This window comes from Eptesicus fuscus, chromosome 5 (assembly GCF_027574615.1).
Source record: "Eptesicus fuscus isolate TK198812 chromosome 5, DD_ASM_mEF_20220401, whole genome shotgun sequence".
Lineage (NCBI taxonomy): Eukaryota > Metazoa > Chordata > Mammalia > Chiroptera > Vespertilionidae > Eptesicus > Eptesicus fuscus.
This window is the reverse complement of record NC_072477.1, coordinates 44931080-44949009: the sequence shown is the minus strand read 5'-3', so window position 1 is coordinate 44949009 and position 17930 is coordinate 44931080. Positions and strand designations below refer to the sequence as shown.

The window sequence follows — 17930 nt, the reverse complement described above, 5'->3', positions numbered from 1 at the left end:
GGCTTCCTTCCATAATACTCCTGGTATCCAGACTGTTCCAGGGATGTGGCACATTTGGGAGCTGGTGGTCATGCTTCCTATTTCTATGGTAGTTTTAATTTTCCAAAGCAGGTTCATATTTTTATTTTACTGTTTTTTTGTGTGTTTTTTTTATTGATTTTAGAGAGGAAGTGAGAGGGAGAGATAGAAACACCAGTGTTGGGAGAGAATCATTGACCAGCTGCCTCCTACACCCCCCTACTGGGGATTGAGCCTGAAATCTGGGCATGTGCCCTGATCAGGCATCAAACTGTGACATCCTGGTTCATAGGTCAGTGCTCAACCACTGAGCCACACTGGGTAGAGCAGGTTCATATTTATGACTTAATTTTATTCTGACCAACAACTAGTGGTAGGGATTTTTCTCTCCATTTTATAGAATAGGAAACTGAAGCTGTGTTAGCAAATGGTTGTTCCTCATTCAACTTCGGTGTCAGCTTGGAGGCTAATCTCTTAGGAAAATTAGGGGGAAAAGAAGAGGCATAAGCCCTCTGTGCAAAAGGAGGAAGAAGCATTTTCAACAAACCCATAACTGAAACTCGGAGGAGTTAGAAGGTGCTGTCGCTAGATGTGACTGTGCTTTATTTGCTTCTAACAAGTTCTTGTTTCTGCTTTCAGCTGTCTCAGTGATCCAGTCCATTCCAGTGTTCAACGAAACAGGGAGATTCAGTTTCACATTGCCATATCCCATGGAAATCAAAGTTAGATTTTCCTTTTTTCTTCAGATTTATCTTATAATGTTATTTTTAGGTAAGTATTGGTTCTGTAATAGACTTTTTCCTCTCACTTCATTAGAGTGTAGAGCTAAATGATTCAAACTTTTAAAAGTCTTTAGGAACCTTATTTCCAAAAGAGTAGTATAGAGTTAGAGAAAGATTGCTTTGCAGAACAGACGCCCTAGGAGAATATGCTCTGTATGGGAAGTATTTCTTCCCATATCTCCAGTGATTATCTTTCTTGAAGTACTCTTGGTTATTGGGAACTGACTGTTAAACATATATTTTATGTTTAAAACAATGTCAGAAGCTCTTTTAAAATAGAATAAGCAGCTCATTTTACTTTTACTAATTTCATTAGCACATTCCTTATCCAGAGTTTACAGGAGTGGTAGTACAACTGGTAGCAAGAAGGAAGAACAGCCGAGATGTCATAAAGCTTTCTACCTAACAATAGGAGGCTTCCCTGCTCGGCATGTAAAACCTGCTTGCTTATTTATTAATTTACTTTTACATAAAATAGAAATTGTTGCCTTAATTCATAAAAACTAAAAGAAGGGAAAATATGTAAACCTAAATTATTGCAAATTATGAGAGATTTATAAGCCTTCCTAACTATAAAGACTATTTACTTTAGGTAAAGTTCTAATACATTTTAACATAATTTATGTATTTATTCCTGCTTTAGTTCACAAAAGTCTTGAGGTGGCCCTAAATAAGTATGGCTCTCTGGTATCCTAGTAACAGAGGATGTGACAGCAAGATAGTATATTAGGTATCTATTGTTGTGTGACAAATTACCCCAGAATTTAGCAGTCTGAGACCACAAACATTTATCCTCTCACATGGTTTCTGAGGGTCAGGAAGCAGCCCAGTTGGGTGACCCGGCTCAGGGTCCCTCATGAGGTTTCAGTCAAGTGGTCAGCTCAGCTGGTGCTAGTTTCTGCGGACTTGACTGGGGCTGGAGGATCTGTGCCAAGCTCACTCACGTAGTTGTGGACAGAAAGCTTGTTTCTAGCTGCAGTACTTCTCCCTGTGGCTGCTCATGACATGGCTTCCCCCAGAGCAAGTGATCGAGAGACAGAAGCCACACTGCCTTTTAAAAAATTTATCTATTGATTTAATTTTTGATTGTAATGTGCTTGACATACTGTATAAATTTAAAGTGTACAACATATTGATTTGATACATCTATACATTGTAACATGATTGCCATTGCGGTGATAATAGCACCTCTATCTCCACACTTTTATAACCTAATCGCAGAAGTGACATACCGTCACTTTTTCCATATTCTGTTGGTTACATGAGACCTACCTAGTAAAGTGTGGGAGGGGACACACAGGGTATGAAATACTAAGAGGTGTAGGGACCACTGGGGACCATCTTGGAGGCTGGCTACCACAGTCACTGAGAGGAAGACCACAAAAAGTAAACCCAAGAAGCCAGAAAGCCCAGCGGCCTTGGTCACTTAGTATCAGGGAGAAGAGACCTGCACTTTGGGATAGCGCACATGGCAGAAGCAGTTAATAGTACAACTTACGGGTGTAGGTCATTTGCTAAAGATTAAATTTTATTCCATTTCTTATTTTCTATTTCAGAACAGGTATAATACGTTTCAGAAAGATTTCTAACCAAAAGTGTTAAAATAGTTGGGCAGTTGAAGGGACTAAGCTTCAGTTTGGAAAATGCACTCATTAAGAGCTCTTCACCTCTGTTACTGGATAAACCTACTGTTACTGTAATTAGGCTCCACGAGGTGGGCATACTGAAAGGGTTAAAGAGGAATAAATACTGGAAAGGCCTTAAAATATTTTACTGAAAAATAAGGGTAGAAGTATTTTAATGTGCATTAACAGTAGTGGCTTTTTCATGTTGCTTATGTTGTACACTCTTAATTTTCAAGGTTTTATACTCATATCTAGTTTGCCTACAATGAATATGCAGTTGTTCTTATTCTTCACAATGAAATAAATCCTAAATCTGCATAATTTAGAAGCAGTAATAACAACCAGTTACATTTGTATATAGATCAAAGTGCTTTTCTAAACCTGTGTTCTCACAATCAGTCTGTAAAATAAGTGTTTTTAACTCTGCTGCACAATGAGGAAACTGAAGTGAGGCTAAGCCATAGTGATCAAGTAGAACTGAAATTGGTTCTTTCTGACTGAAATCCTGTGTTGTTTTAAAAAAATATATATTTTTATTGATTTTAGAGAGGAAGGGAAAGGGAGAGAGAAATAGAAACATCAAAGATGAGAGAGAATCATTGATTGGCTGCCTCCTGCATGCTCCACACTGGGGATCAAGCCCACAACCTGGGCATGTGCCCTGACTAGGAATTGAACCGTGACCTTCTGGTTCATAGGTTGATGCTCAACCACTGAGCCATGCTGGCCAGGCTGAAATCCTGTATTTTCTAATTGAGAAGATCGTGCTTCCTAGAAAAGTATCCCACACCTTTTAAACTATTGCTTAATACAGGTTATTGCATAGCCTTGAATTAGAAATCGGGTTGTTTCTATACTTCAGATTTGTGTATTTTATGTAAGTCTTACTTGAAAAGAAATTGGGAAAAAATATTGTGAACTCCAATTAAGGAAATGTTTAGGGATATTGATGTCTGTAACTTTCACTGAAAAACACAAAAAATGAGATGGGAATGGGTATGTGATAAAAAAATGTAATAGAGTTAAAGTTTAAATCTCGATGGTATTTACTGTACAACCATTTAATCTTTTTTGTATGTTTGATAATTTTCATAATAAAATATGGGAGAAAGTGGAATTGTAAACCCACTGGGAGAAAACTGAGTGGTCTCTGGTGCATTGTTACTAACTTATTATTGAATCGTACTTCCTGAGCAGCTGCAGTAAGTACAGAGAGGTATGAAAAACAGCCAACTAGAGTGTCCCTGTCCAAGAGCTTCTGGTTATAAACAGGACAAAAATTCTCATGTCTAATTGGCCTCTTTTCTTTTTCAGGGTTATACATAAATTTCCGTCACCTTTATAAACAGCGCAGGCGGCACTATGGACAAAAAAAGAAAAAGATCCACTGAAAAGAGATTTAGAAGACTTCTTAACATGTAGACTTTTGAGCCTAATCTATAATTCTTACAGTTTTACCTTCTTATACTGATGTAAAAGTTTTTTTAAAGTTAAATGATTAAATTCTCAGTAAGGCTATCTTCCCTTTTCCCCAGTTACATCCTGAATTTATTGTATTATCTTAGTGTAGTACTTGCATGATATCTGATGACAGGTTTGTTCTTTTGTAATCTATTAGTGACATCAGACTCAGCCCTGTCCCCACCCACTCCATGTCCAGTCATTCTGTTTCACACAAGCCAGAGATTTCATCAGCGCCCTGAACCTACTAGGTACTGGCCTTTCTTACAGCTGGAATGTGTTCTTTTCAGCTATTGATTGTGGAAGAAAAACAAGACTGTTTTTGCTTTATCGGAGGCTATGAAAGTGACCTAGGCAGGACCTAATATATTCTGTACCCAAAAGGTTACTTAATAAGTGTAGTGGCATTGATTTTTTGAAAATCTGTTTGACTCAGTCACTGATAAAACATTTGAGTCCAAGTGGGCCTCAAGCATCCATATTACCTCTGAATTTTTTGGCCTCTCTAACGATATCTGTTACTATACAGTACTTACCTGTGTGGACACAGAATGATTTGAGAGAAACCAGTCAGAACCTTGGAACACCATGATCACTTACTTCATTCCAAGATAAATCAGAACTATTTTCAACTTTAAAGAAAGATGAAATACTAGTTAGAAAATAATGAGATTATAAGAGTTCCAACACCAAATGGTTAAAGGGGTCAGAAGGGTCAAACTGGCCACAAGACAGCTGTCTGCAATGCAGCCTGTAGCGAACTGGAAACACTGGAGTAGGCCAGTCTGAACACACCTGCAAAACTGCCTTAGGCTGTGCCCAAACATAAAAAACTCCAGCTTCTCTCCCCTGACCTGGGTAAGTCCATTTGTGTACCTGTCAGAGTACGTGGTGGGGTGTCTGTTTTTTAGTAGACCTCAAAACACCTGCTTTTATTCTGCTGTTTCACTTCTGAAGTTGGACAGTGAACAGAGAACACTGGCTAGAGAACCACCAGCTGGTCCATTAACACAGGTCCTGGCAGGAAACCCACCAACAGAGGAACTGAAAAAAATCTAGGCATTATGAAGTTTGGCCATTGTCAAAAACATCCATTTCTTCCACATTCCAAGCAAAATGTGTTAGAAGTAATGCTTGTATGAAAGAATTTAAGGAACGATTGCTCAATTGTGCTATTCCCATTGTTCCTGGGGGAAAAGGGGACTAAATGAGCTATGCTGTTTCTCTGAGCCCAAGATGGAAACTTGGTTTGACCTAAAAACATATGATTAACATAGGCTGGCTGATTTTTTTACAAGTTCATTGCACTGAAGGATATTTTGCATGTCTGTATCTTCTGTCAATACTTGTTTGTATTAATTTCTGATATTCTTTCACCTGAGTTTGTGTGTAATTAGGCAGATCAGCTTTGCAGCAGATTATGCTGCATCTGTGGCAGAATCTTACATTCTTACAAGCCTTTTTGTTGCTGTCTGAGAAAACAAAAGATTGTGTATTTCTATTAAACATTTACAGTCAAAAGCCCAACGTGTTTAAAGATCACTTATTTACTCTAATGGTCTTTAAATTGTTAGTGATAAAGTCCTTTTTCAAGGCAAAATATTATTAAACCAAAAGTGGATGCTCAGGTTGAAGCCTGAGGAAGTAATACTTTAGGCCAGCGGTCGCCAACCTTTCGGATCTCATGGACCACCAGTGGTCTGCGGACCACCAGTTGGTGACCGTTGCTTTAGACGGTCCACAGAGCAATTTGAAAAGCACTGATAATATAAAAACCTAGAGAAGCTATAGGACTTGCGCAATGGCATGAAGCTAGGGGATGAGTTGGAAGGGGAGCTGACTGCAGTGACCTGTCAGAATCTACCTGAATGGAACGTGGCATAGGCAATGAGACCTAACAGGTGTCAGAAACAAGGAAGTCAGTATGGAACCCAAGGAACCCTCATGATTTATGAATCTGCCACATAGAAAGCCGAAATTGTATCCAGATAGGACAGACCAAAACACAAAGACTCATTAATTTACCAGTGAAACCTTTTATAGAAAATCAAATACTTTTTCATTAAAAAACAAACCTTGAATGGGAATAATTTTATACATTTATGGTTGCTATTTAAAAGTCTGTATCTCAAGACATACCAAAAGCACCTAAGTGAAAGAAAGTTTTGCCCAAGTTCTAAGAAAAGTTCCAAACCTTAGTGGTGCAGGGCTTGTCCTTAGCTAGACCCAGACAGTCTGGGTTGCTCATTCCAAGGGCAGAATCTTGAAAATGTCCTTATGATTGAGAGAAGAGAAGATGCCTTTCAGAAAGCCAGAGGGCCCCTGTGGGTTAGGTTTCCTGAGGAAGGGGAAGAGCTCTGTACCCATCACACCTTCAAGCTTCTCAGAAGATGTACCCATCACAGGAGCAACTTGTCTTGGGCTGAAAGACTGAGCCTAGAAAGCTAAGGTCAAAGCCCTAGACTGTTGCAGTGGTGCTTCTGAGGCAGCCTCCGGTGGCTGTTGCAGAGGTGGACACTCTGGAGAAGTTTTTACCCTAAATCATTTGGACTTAAATGAAAAAGAAGGAAGGCCCCCAAAGTCAGCTTTACATTCGTTCAGTGCTGCTCCCAGAGAAGTCTGTCTGCAAAGGTGTGATGTTGTGGTCATAGCCAGCGTACTCGGAGGTGCCAGTACTGGCCAGCTTGAGCTGCTGGGCAGCGTGGGTCAGCTGGAACGCTGCATCGGGGTGGGCTGTGTCGGGCAGCAGCGTGCACTCCCTTTCCAGCATGTCAGCCACCCCTTTGAGCAGGTCCAGGAAACCAAAGGCCAGGGCAGCCTTTCGTAAACGGTTCAGTTCCTGAAATAAGATAAAAAAACATGAATGTTCCTAAAATGCAATTTCCTTATCACATACTTAAAAAAACACAACTTTTTTTTTATTCTCACCCAAGGATACTTTTCCCATTGACTTTTAGAGAGAGTGAAAGTGATTGCGGGGGGGGGGGGGGGGGGAGGCGGTTAGAGAGAAACATCCATGTGAGAGGGACACATCGACTGGTTGTCTCCCACATGCGCCCTGCCAGGTGGGGATCAAATCTGCAACTGAGGTACATGCCCTTGACCGGGAATTAAACCCGATATCCTTCAGTCTGAGAACCGACGCTCTAACCACTGAGCAAAACTTTCTGGCTAAAAGCAGGTTTTTTATTCAAAGGTATAACTGGATAAGTAGATTTGTTTAAAACCATTCTTGCGAAATACTTTTAAAGAAAATACAACCACCTTTTCTTATCTGTAAGTAGCATACACATACCTCAACTATGATGACCTAATTTTTGGTGAATAATGTACATAACTAGGCAGAAATTATGTACACTGGTAGACTATCAAATTCTCAAAGCTCCATTTGTGGTCCCCACTTTAAAAATATTTATATTTTTACTGATTTCAGAGAGGAAGAGAGAGAAACATCAACGAGTGAGAATCATCGGTCAGCTGCCTCCTGCACCCTCCTTATTGGGGGTTGAGCCCACAACCTCAGTATGTGCCCTGACTGGGAATCCATGACCTCCTGGTTCATAGGTGGATGCTCAACCACTGAGCCACACTGGCCTGGCCCCACTTCTTGACTGATTTCTATTCCCACTTCATCTTCTTCCATCTTGTTGACTTCCTGACTGACTCCCCTGCCTATTCTGTCTACCTGACTGAGCCAGTCCAGCCATTTCTCTGTCTGGAACGATCACATACTTTCTAAGTGCGCAGTTTAGAATAAGTTCTCATTGACCCCCAAACTTCAGTGAGCATCTCTATCTCTCTATATAAAAGGCTAATATGCAAAGTGTCCCCTTAGGAGTTCGACCGGGAGTGTGATCGCTCACAATGACGTGCGCTGACCACCAGGGGGTGGCGCGAAACGAAGGAAGGCCCCAGCCAGCAACCAGGGGAGGGAGGCCCTGGCCGGCAGCCAGAAGGCCCCGATCGGCCCTGATTGCCAGCCAGGCCTAGGGACCCTATAATGAGTGGGATGACAACTGAGAAGCAGTTCCTCTACAGGTGATGAGAAAGCTGGGTAAGAAAGACACTGACTGAGACAGGTTATCACCACCACAGTTAATGAGCACTAATGCAAATGTTGTGAGGCACTTTGCATACATCATTTCATTTACTCATAACTCTAAGGAGGTTTTACTTTTCCTGTTACTCAGGTATGGAAAAGACTTGTCCCAAACCTCAGAGGGCTCTTAGCCTCTCCTGCTGAATGACAATGAACATATTGGAGGAGGCTCTGGAGGAGTCAGAAGCCTGACCCACAAGACAGCCACAAAAAGAAAGGTGGACCTGGGCTGGTGTGGTTCAGTTGGGTGGGCATTGACCCATGCACCAAAAGGTTGCCAGTGTGATTCCTGGTCAGGGCACATGCCTGGGTTTGGGCCTTGATCCCCTGTGGGGAGTGTGCAGAAGGCAGCCAATAGATACTTCTTTCTCACAGCGATGTTTCTCTCTCAAAATGAAAAAAAAAAAAAAGGGGGGTAGTGAATGGAAGCAGAGAAAAGGAAGTGCCCCATCAACCACTCAGCACACTTAGCAGTGTGATCTGGGCAATGTGTATAGCCTCTCTGGGTCTCAGTGGCCTCATTTACAAAATGAGAAGGATAACGTCTTCCCTGCCCACTGCGGGGACTGAAGCAATTGCCTGGTAGAGGCCCTTTCCAGCTCTGATATGTGGGATTATATAAATCCAGAAGAGAAATGGGCTTTCTGACCACTTCTCTGTCATCTGTTAAATAAATGAGAAGTTCAAAAGGCCAAAGTACAAGTGTGTCATCTTGAATAGAAGCTGATGATGGTGTGTAGAAAGCTCTGCAGGGAGAAGGACCACAGCCAGAATGGTCACCAAGGGCTTGTGTGAGCTGGCTTTCAGTTAGGGGGCATGGCAGGCTGGCCAGCTCTCTGGTGTTGAACTCTGATTAAGGTTGTTCTTACTTAATTTCACCAGCTCACTACATAATTAGATTTGAAGACAATAGTGACAGAAAGGTAATGAAATAACATCCAGACAAAGTAGCGTGTATGTTCTCTGGAATAAATGCTAGCCTAGGGCTGTCTGTGTGTCCACATTTTAAACTTAGCAAACTAGGATACAACTGACAACAGCATACCTCACACTGCTACTTAATTTGATTTCAGCCAAACACCAGAAGGACAGGGGAGAAATGAGTGAGCTTAAAGGCCCCACACTCCACCTCACCCCTTTAACTTTATTCCTTCCACCAATGGTTCTGGATTAGCTAGGTATGATTCCCGAAGGCTCTCCTTTTGCAATTCATAAATGTGCAATTTTAGAAGTCAATCCTGGTAGCAGCTTTCCTGGTACAGTAAGAATGTCCTGGGCAATCACCATCCCAGGAAATCACACACAATGGTAGCCTGGGGTTAGGCTGGATACCCACATGGGAATGGTGAAAAGGGTTAAGGGCTATGAGGGTTAAGGTCCTTTCCGCTCCTTCCTTTAGCCAGTCTTAGCAGCACCAACACAGAGAAGCCCTCCTGCACAGAACCAGGCCATTTAAGCATTCCAATTCTTGGATTTTAGGGCAAAAATGGACCTATCACTTCTACCGACTTTACTGATGAAAAAACTGAAGCACGAGCCATATAGTATTTCTAACACCTGTCCATGTTCACTCTATGACCCCACACTAACTATGGTAAACCATTTATTTTTGGCACCCATCCCAGGGCTCACCCTCTTCCATTGTAATTCTGATAGTCTCACCTTATAGAATGTCTGTGTTTTTTCAGGTAATTTCCTTGCATTTCTTAAAATCTTCTGTACATCTGTCTATCAAGGATAAAACAAATTCAACATTAGATTTCTGTGGTAAAGGGGAAAGAATTCAAAAGGATGGCTCTAGATGTTTAAAGAAATGAAAATACGAATAGAGCTACAGTGTCAAAATGAGGATCCCTTCTGAATTAATGTTACTAATGTCACTGTTCTGTTCAATATTAGTACAGCACCTCCCTCCTGCAAAGTGCTTGATAATAAATCCCTTGGTGACAGAAATTAACTTGTCTCACAAAAACATACCAAGTAATTATATATATGGCCAGCTGCTTTTTTGACAAGGTTGACAAGACCATTTAATGGGGTAAGAATAGTTTCTTCTACAAATGGTGCTAGAACAACTAGATAGACACATAGAAAAGAATGAAGTTGGACCCTTACTTCACACCAAAAAAAAAATAAATAAAAATGTATCAGAGACCTAAATGCAAGAGCTAAAACTCTTACATGTCAGACTCTTAAAAGAAAACATAGGGCAAATCTTCATGTTTTTGGATTTTTAAAAAAATATATAATATTGATTTTTTTACAGAGAGGAAGGGAGAGGGATAGAGAGTCAGAAACATCGATCAGCTGCCTCCTGCACACCCCCCACTGGGGATGTGTCCGTAACCAAGGTACATGCCCTTGACTGGAATCGAACCCGGGAACCTTCAGTCTGCAGGTCGATGCTCTATCCACTGAGCCAAACCGGTCAGGGCATGACCTTGGATTTGGCTATGATTTTTTAGTTACAACAGTACAGCACTTTAAGAAAAAAATTAATTTGATGAATTTTCATAGCAGCATTATTCCGAATAGCAAAAAGGTAGAAACATCCAAATGCCATCAACTGAATGAATGGATAAACAAAATGTGGCATGGTTATACAATGGGTTATTCAACCACCAAAGGGAAAAGTACTGATGTATGAATGAACACTGACATTGTGCTTAGTGGAAGGAAACCAAACCAAAAAGGCCACATGTTATATGACTCCATTTATATGAAATACCCAGAATAGGCAAATCCAAAGAGACAGAAAGCAGATTAGTGGTTGCCAAGGGCTGGGGGAAGATGGGAAAATAGAGTGACTTGCTTAATGGGTACAGGGTTTACTTTTGGGGTGATAAAATATTCTGGAACGAGATAATAGTGGTGGTTGAATAACATTGTGGTTATACAAAATGCCACTGAGTGGTATATTTAAAAGTGGTTGAAATGGTAAATGTTATGTGTATTTCATCACAATAAAAAATACACCTAGTCTAAAATAAAAAATTTTAAATAATTTCAGAAAAATTAGGGGGAAAAAAAATCAGCTATCCTTCCAATAGGGAAGTGCTCAGGTCAGGGGTGATAGGAAAGAGGGAAAACCTGATTTCCCAACAAAGAGAAGAGACCTCCCTTCCCTTAGCTATGGCAGGATGTGTCAGTCTCCGTGAAAAGGGGCACTATGCCATCAACAGAAGCCACTTCTGTTGTCGGGTGACCTGACTACCTCTTCTCTTCTGGCTTAAGCTGGATTCATTGGAGGAACAAAGGAAAAAAAGGCACTTAAATGAGAACAAAGGCTCAAAAGTGATTTTAAAAAATAGGCACAAAGGACTTTTTGGAAGAAGAAATGTCACTCAGTACCTTGCCTGAAAGTAGCATATCTTGGTAATAATCTACTCGCAGCTTCCCATGAAAGGGTTTTTGTGGAATTACAGTGTAATGCTATGGTTTGGGCTCTACTGTGGGGATGGAAGAAATAACCACATAAAGATTTTCACATCTTTCTCAAAATTGTTGTTAAAGATAACACCCATTATATTATTCAACGTCTCAGCATGTCCAAAATTTCACATTAAAATTCAATGCCAGGGAAATGTGTGTCTCTAGAAAAACTGACATACTTCCTTTAATCAGACATATAACCCTATATAACATAAACCCTACCTGTTTCTTTTTTGACTTTGGTAGCTCAGAGCCAAATTGTTCAATACAATTATTTTGCCTTGGGTTCCTGGAACAATTGTCTCCCCTCTTCCTCTAGGTTTTGTATTGCTCTAAATTTTGTAAAAAATGATTTTGCTGTATACACTTTTTACCGTAGGCCACCTCAAATCCTTTTTGGAAATAATGACAAACATTAGAAGTAAATGAATTAGTAAGTATCAAACGGAAGGAAAATCAGATCAAATGTCTGCCTGCCTGCCAGAATCCCTCCTCCTGTCCCCAGTGGAAAGCAACGTGAATGGTAATATTACCTGCAGGCCACTGGGTTTGATCCAGACAGTCACATTCTGGGCATAACTGCGTTTGTTTTTGGGCTGCAGGGGGAATGGGCTCTTATTGTCATCCTCACCATAAGGGTTTTCTTTAGCATCTTAAAAGAAAAAGACATTCTTGAAATGACATCTGGCAGAACACAATCAATTACATTTCCAATTAGGCTAGAAGCTCTTCGAAATCATTCAATCTTCTATATCCTGTTACTTCCCTAATTAAGAAAATCTATTAACTTCAGTCAGGTTGGGGATCTTGTTCTCAATAAAACGCCACTGATGTAAGAGACCAAACAATCAACTAAGGCCCATGTAAGTGAAATATAGCTTGATGTTTTTAAAGAAACAAGCTTTACTTATTATTTGCTTTATGAATTCAAGTCAGAGAAGATAAAAAAAACACATACAAATGGCTCAGTATAGCTTAGTCTAGCATTCTCCAACAGAACTTTCTGCAACGACAGAATGACAGCCACTAGCCCATGTGGCCACAGAACACTTTTGCGTAGCTAGTGTGACTGAGATACTGAATTTTAACTTTTGTTTAATTAAATAACCTCATGTGGCTAGTGGCTACTGGATTAGAGAGCATAGTGATTATATAGCCAAATTAAGAAAAGGGGTAAGAAAAGAAGTACTTTTTGGTGAAACATACCCCACTTTATTATGGTTTATTAGTTTATTGTTTCCAAAGGATTCCAGCCATATAGGTTTTACAGCTATGTGAATAAACAAGGGTTCTTGTTTTTCTACCTGCTTCCTGAGCCAATGAAACGGCCACAAACTTACAGGGCATACCTACATCTACTGGCTTGTCATTATTGTTACCACCTTCTGGGGTAGACAGAGCAGGAATCATTTTCCCAACCAGGCAGGGAGCTTAAATCCTTTGCCCATTATTATGTGTCTACTATGGCAGAAACTTTATACTTATTCCCCTCAATAAATTCTCTCAACAAACCTCTAAGGTAGGTTTTATTATCAATTATTACTTGTTACCATAATGACAATTCCAACCTCATAAGACTATTATGAGAATTAAATGAGATTATACATTTCATTGTGCCTAGCACAGTGCCAGGCACAAAGTTAAGTTCAATAAAAATGTTAGCTCTTACTATAGACTCAAACTATAATCACATAAAAGTATGTATGTATGATGTATGTATATGTATATAGAGAGAGAAAGAGAAAAAAAAGGGAGAGAGGAAGGGAGGGAGAGAGAGAGAATTTCTGAAGGTAAGATTCTTCAAAAGCTGCTCTAAGAGGATAATCATGTTTCTCAAGTCTATTGGAGGGAACCTGACATACCTATTATAGAATTGTCACATGATATACTAACGGTTATTATGGGTGTTGCCCAAAGTCAAAATAAACATTTCATTGAAATATTTTTCAACTCCAGACAAATACTAATGTGTATGCTGAAGAAATTAGTTTTCATTACCCAAATGAACTGATATATGTATTTAAAACACTGGAAGCAGAATTTTTTAACAGAGTGACTGAGGAAAAAAAGTCGCAGAAACATTTTTTAAAAAGCACTTGCTAAAGCAAATGAGAAATCTAATTTTTAAATTAGGCATTTAAGATAAAATGACTTTAGAGAGAGAAGTACTAATTCCTAAGATACCATGTCTTTCCATTGCTTTGCAAAATTGATCTTCTGCACTGGCCAGTGTTTCTCAGTGGTTGGAACGATGGCCCAAGCACTTAAGGCTCATGGGTTCAATTCCTGGTCAAGGGCTCGTACCTGGGTTGCAGGTTTGATCCCCACCCCGGTCAGAGTGCATGTGGGTGGTGGGTGGGGTGGCAACCAGTTGATGTGTCTCTCTCACATCGATGTTTCTCTCTCCCTTCCTCCCTTCCACTCTGAAAAGCAATGGAAAAAAATATCCTCAGGTGAGTATTAACCAAAATAAAATAAAATAAAATCTATCTTCTTTGCAGATAAGCTGTAAAGAATATCTACATAAAAACAGCTGGCGTGGCTCAGTGGTTGAGCATCGACCTACGAACCAGGAGGTCATGGTTCAATTCTCGGTCAGGGCACATGCCAGGATTGCAGGCTTGATTCCCAGTAAGGGGCGTACAAAGAGGCAGCCAATCAAATATTCTCTCATATCATTGATTTTTTTTCTCTCTTTCCCTCTCCCTGCCTCTCTGAAATCATATATATATATATTTTAAACAAACATATGAAAGAAAAATAATTTAAGTTGTTTTAGCAAGAATTCTGATTTTTTTCCAAGAAGGAACTAGATAATAGTATCCTTAATAAGATAGCAGATTCACACTCTTTAAAAATAATTGCAAAATAACAAATATTTTTTGACCCAAGCCATTATGCTCAATAAATATTTTGACAAAGGAGGCAAGAGCATACAATGGATTCAAGATAGTCTCTTCAATAAATGGTGCTGGGAAATTTGGTCAGATACATGCAAAAAAAAAAAAAAAAGAAAAGAAACTAGATCACCAACTTACACCATACACAAAAACAAACTCAAAATGGATAAAGGACTTAAATGTAAGACGGGAAACCATAAAAATCCTACAAGACTCCATAGGCAGCAAAATAGCAGACATATGTCATAGCAATAACTTTACCGACACAGCTCCTAAGGCAATGGAGACTAAGGAGAAAATAAACAAATGGGACTACATCAAAATAAAAAGCTTCTGCACAGCAAAGGAAACCATCAACAAAACAACAAGAAAGCCCACTGCATGGGAGAACTATTTGCCAATGCTATTTCAGATAAGGGTTTAATCTGCAAAATTTACAGAGAACTCATACAACTTAACAAAAGGAAGATAAACAACCCAATAAAAAAAATGGGCAAAGGACCTAAGTAGACACTTTTAGAAAGAGGACATACAGAAGGCCGAGAGACATATGAAAGCATGCTCAAAGTCACTAATCATCCAAGAGATGCAAATCAAAACAACAATGAGGTACCATCTCACACCTGTCAGAATGGCTATCATCAATAAACGACAAGTGCTGGTGAGGATGTGGAGAAAAAGGAACCCTCGTGCACTGCTGGTGGGAATGCAGACTGGTGCAGCCACTGTGGAGAACAGTATGGAGTTTCCTCAAAAAGTTAAAAATGGAACTCCCATTTGACCTAGGAATCCCACTTCTAGCACTATATCTCAAGAAACCAGAAACACCAATCAGAAAGGATATATGCACCCCTATGTTCATAACAGCACAATTTACAATAGCTAAGATTTGGAAACAGCCTAAGTGCCCATCAGCCGATGAGTGGATTAAAAAACTGTGGTACATCTATACAATGGAATACTACGCTGCTATAAAAAAGAAGGAACTTTTACCATTTGCAACAGCATGGATGGAACTGGAGAGTATTATGCCAAATGAAATAAGCCAGTCAGAGAAAGATAAATATCACATGATCTCACTCATATGTGGGATATAATGATCAACATAATTTGATGAACAAGAATAGATCCAGAGACAAATGGTAAGGGAGGGGGGCGGTTAGAGAGCAACCAAAGGACTTGTATGCATGTGTATTAGCATAACCAATGGACACAGACACTGGGGTGTTGGGGGCTTGCCCAGGGTGGGAATGGTCGGGGGAGGGGGATCAATTGGGGAAAAGGAGACATATGTAAAACTTTAGACAATAAAAAAACATTTGTATGCATGATATTTGGACTTGTATATGAAACCAGTATTGTATCTAGCGATCACTGCTATTCTAACTGAAGTTAACCAGAAACCAAACAAAGGGAAAGCTTCAGGTAAAACTCACAAGGCAACACTTCTAATAAACCTTTTAAATTAAAAAAAAATGAAAAAAGAACAGACCCAGAGGGAGGAAAATAATAACTTGAATATCAGGCAGAGTAAATAGCAGTCCAATTTGAATGAAGAATGCATGTAACAAGCCAAGCACTGCTAGGTTGGAAGCCAGATCAGAAAGAAATGTGAATGCTACTATCTTAGATTATGGACAGGCATCTGTGGTGAAAACTATCACAATAGTCTAGGTCAGGGGTGAGCAAACTTTTTCTGTAAAGGGCCAGACTATAAATATTTTAGGCTTTGTGGGTGATATGGTCTCTGTTATAACTACTCTACTCTGCCACTGGAGCAGGAGAGCAGCCATAGACAATACAAAAGGAATGAGTGTGCCTGTGTAATAAAACTTTACTTATAAATTAGCCCACTGCCTAGTGGGCTAATTTGACCTGCAGGCCATAGTTAGCTGACCTCTGACCTAAGTGAAAGGTAAAGAAAGCCAGAACAAGGCAAGAGCGAATCGTCACACACACACACACACACACACACACACACACACACACACACGCATTTCCTCTGCCCTTGTGTTCTCCTCCAACTCTTGGTGGCCAAACTTGTCATCTTCATTTCCTCATATCTAATTCATCATCAACCTACGTCCTGGCTCACTATCTACTGAAGCTACTTTTATGAAGCCACCAATCATTTCCTAACTGTCAAGGTCAAATGACTCCTGATTTATAGTGTCCTCTTCTTTCCTCATGGTTTCTAGTCCTTCCTAAAACTCTTCAATCTTTAAAACACTCATTCCACAGCTTGTTTCAGATTTAGTTCTCAGGGTGCTAATTACTCTGTTGGCCTTCCTTCAAAGGAGATAAAATCCTCTCATGATTTGGAAACTATTTTTCAAATTATGATCTCATCACCAGCGGGGATTTTTCTGTGGAAGTCCTTTTGCCCTGGGCTGTAGAGGTGTTCCTACAGAGCCACTGTATGAACTTCTGGAGGATGCACCAAGGGTTTCAGTGCTTCAGAACCAGTTTTGTATTGTTTGGTTTTAGAAATCCCCATTTCAGAATGGGTAGTATCAGTCTGCATGGTGCAGGACTTGGGTTTCAATTTCTCATAGAAGACTTTTAAATTTCTTTATATCCAGAAAAGTAGGTAGAAAAAAAATGGGTAGAATTTTTCTTGCCATCCTCTCACTGAGAGGGTAGACCTTCCACATTCTTAGCTTTACTCACAGAACTCAATTCTTTGTCTTGTTTGGAACCAAAGTCATGTCTCCTGTCCCAGTGTGAGCTTTAAAACCCCAGCCCCTGGATCCTAGCTCAAGAGCTGGCAAACCATGACCTGTTGCCTGTTTTTGAGTTAAGAATGGTTTTTGTATTTTTAAATGCTGGGTAAAGAAATCAAAAGAATAATATTTCATGAAATATACATGAAAATTATATAAAATTCAAATTCTGGTATCCATAAGTAACATTTTTTGGAATACAGTCACTATCATTTATGCACATATGGTGCTACAATGGCAGAGCTTAGTAGTTATGACAGAGGCCATATGGTCTGCAAAGCCTAAAATGTTTACTATCTTGTTCTTTTTCTGAAAAAGTTTGCTGAGCCTTGGCCTACCATCTGGGCCTATATTTAGTCAAAATCTTCTCTAGGCGTCAATGGCAAAAGGCATCCTTAGAGCTCAACTGACAAGCATGCACAAGTGTATGAGACACTGTACTTCCTTCTTGAGTCTCTTTATTCTCTTGGCTTCTGCGACATCACTTCTGCTTTCCCTCTTTCATCTGCCTACTCCCTCTCATTTTCCTTTACTAGCACCCTTTCCACTGTCCCCAATGGTTGGCCCTTTTTAGGGGTTTGGTCCTTGGCTCTCTTTTTTCCCTTAATCTGTATGCTTTGCTAAGGCTAGAGCTTCTTAGAGTGTAGATCACCTGGATTGTAATCATGTGGGTAATATTAAAACTGCAAGTTCCTGGGCCTGAATCCAGACCTACTGAATCAGAATCTCTGTATGTGGGGGCCCAGGAAACAGAATTTTTATACAAGTTCTCCAGGCTTATTTTTGTACATGAAAACTCAAATTTTGGACCTAAGTAATCCCCCTCACTCTCACCATTTTAGCAATCAGTGATGTGCTTATAATGAAAAATTGTATTTCCAACTCTGCCC

The 17930-nt window shown here is 39.9% G+C and overlaps 2 protein-coding genes across 4 annotated transcripts in view; one reads left to right on the top strand and one right to left on the bottom strand.

Moving 5' to 3' along the window:
• Nucleotides 1-5413, top strand: part of HACD3 (3-hydroxyacyl-CoA dehydratase 3) — a 33749-nt gene extending 28336 nt beyond the window's left edge. Inside the window, exons 10-11 of one of the 2 annotated variants that reach the window (XM_054716122.1) lie at nt 658-789; nt 3740-5413. In XM_054716122.1, coding sequence (XP_054572097.1) covers nt 658-789; nt 3740-3816 — 209 coding nt within the window. In that variant the 3' untranslated portion in view covers nt 3817-5413. The remainder of the gene's footprint in view (nt 1-657; nt 790-3739) is intronic. The other variant, XM_054716121.1, reaches the window with a different exon arrangement.
• Nucleotides 5414-5906: 493 nt separating this feature from the next.
• INTS14 (integrator complex subunit 14) overlaps nt 5907-17930 on the bottom strand; it is a 32995-nt gene continuing 20971 nt past the window's right edge. For both annotated transcript variants that reach the window (XM_008139110.3, XM_028141910.2), the window contains exons 10-12: nt 11951-12069; nt 9648-9713; nt 5907-6725 (exon numbers count right to left, since the gene is read on the bottom strand). In XM_008139110.3, the coding sequence (XP_008137332.1) occupies nt 6474-6725; nt 9648-9713; nt 11951-12069 (437 nt within the window). In that variant the 3' untranslated portion in view covers nt 5907-6473. The remainder of the gene's footprint in view (nt 6726-9647; nt 9714-11950; nt 12070-17930) is intronic.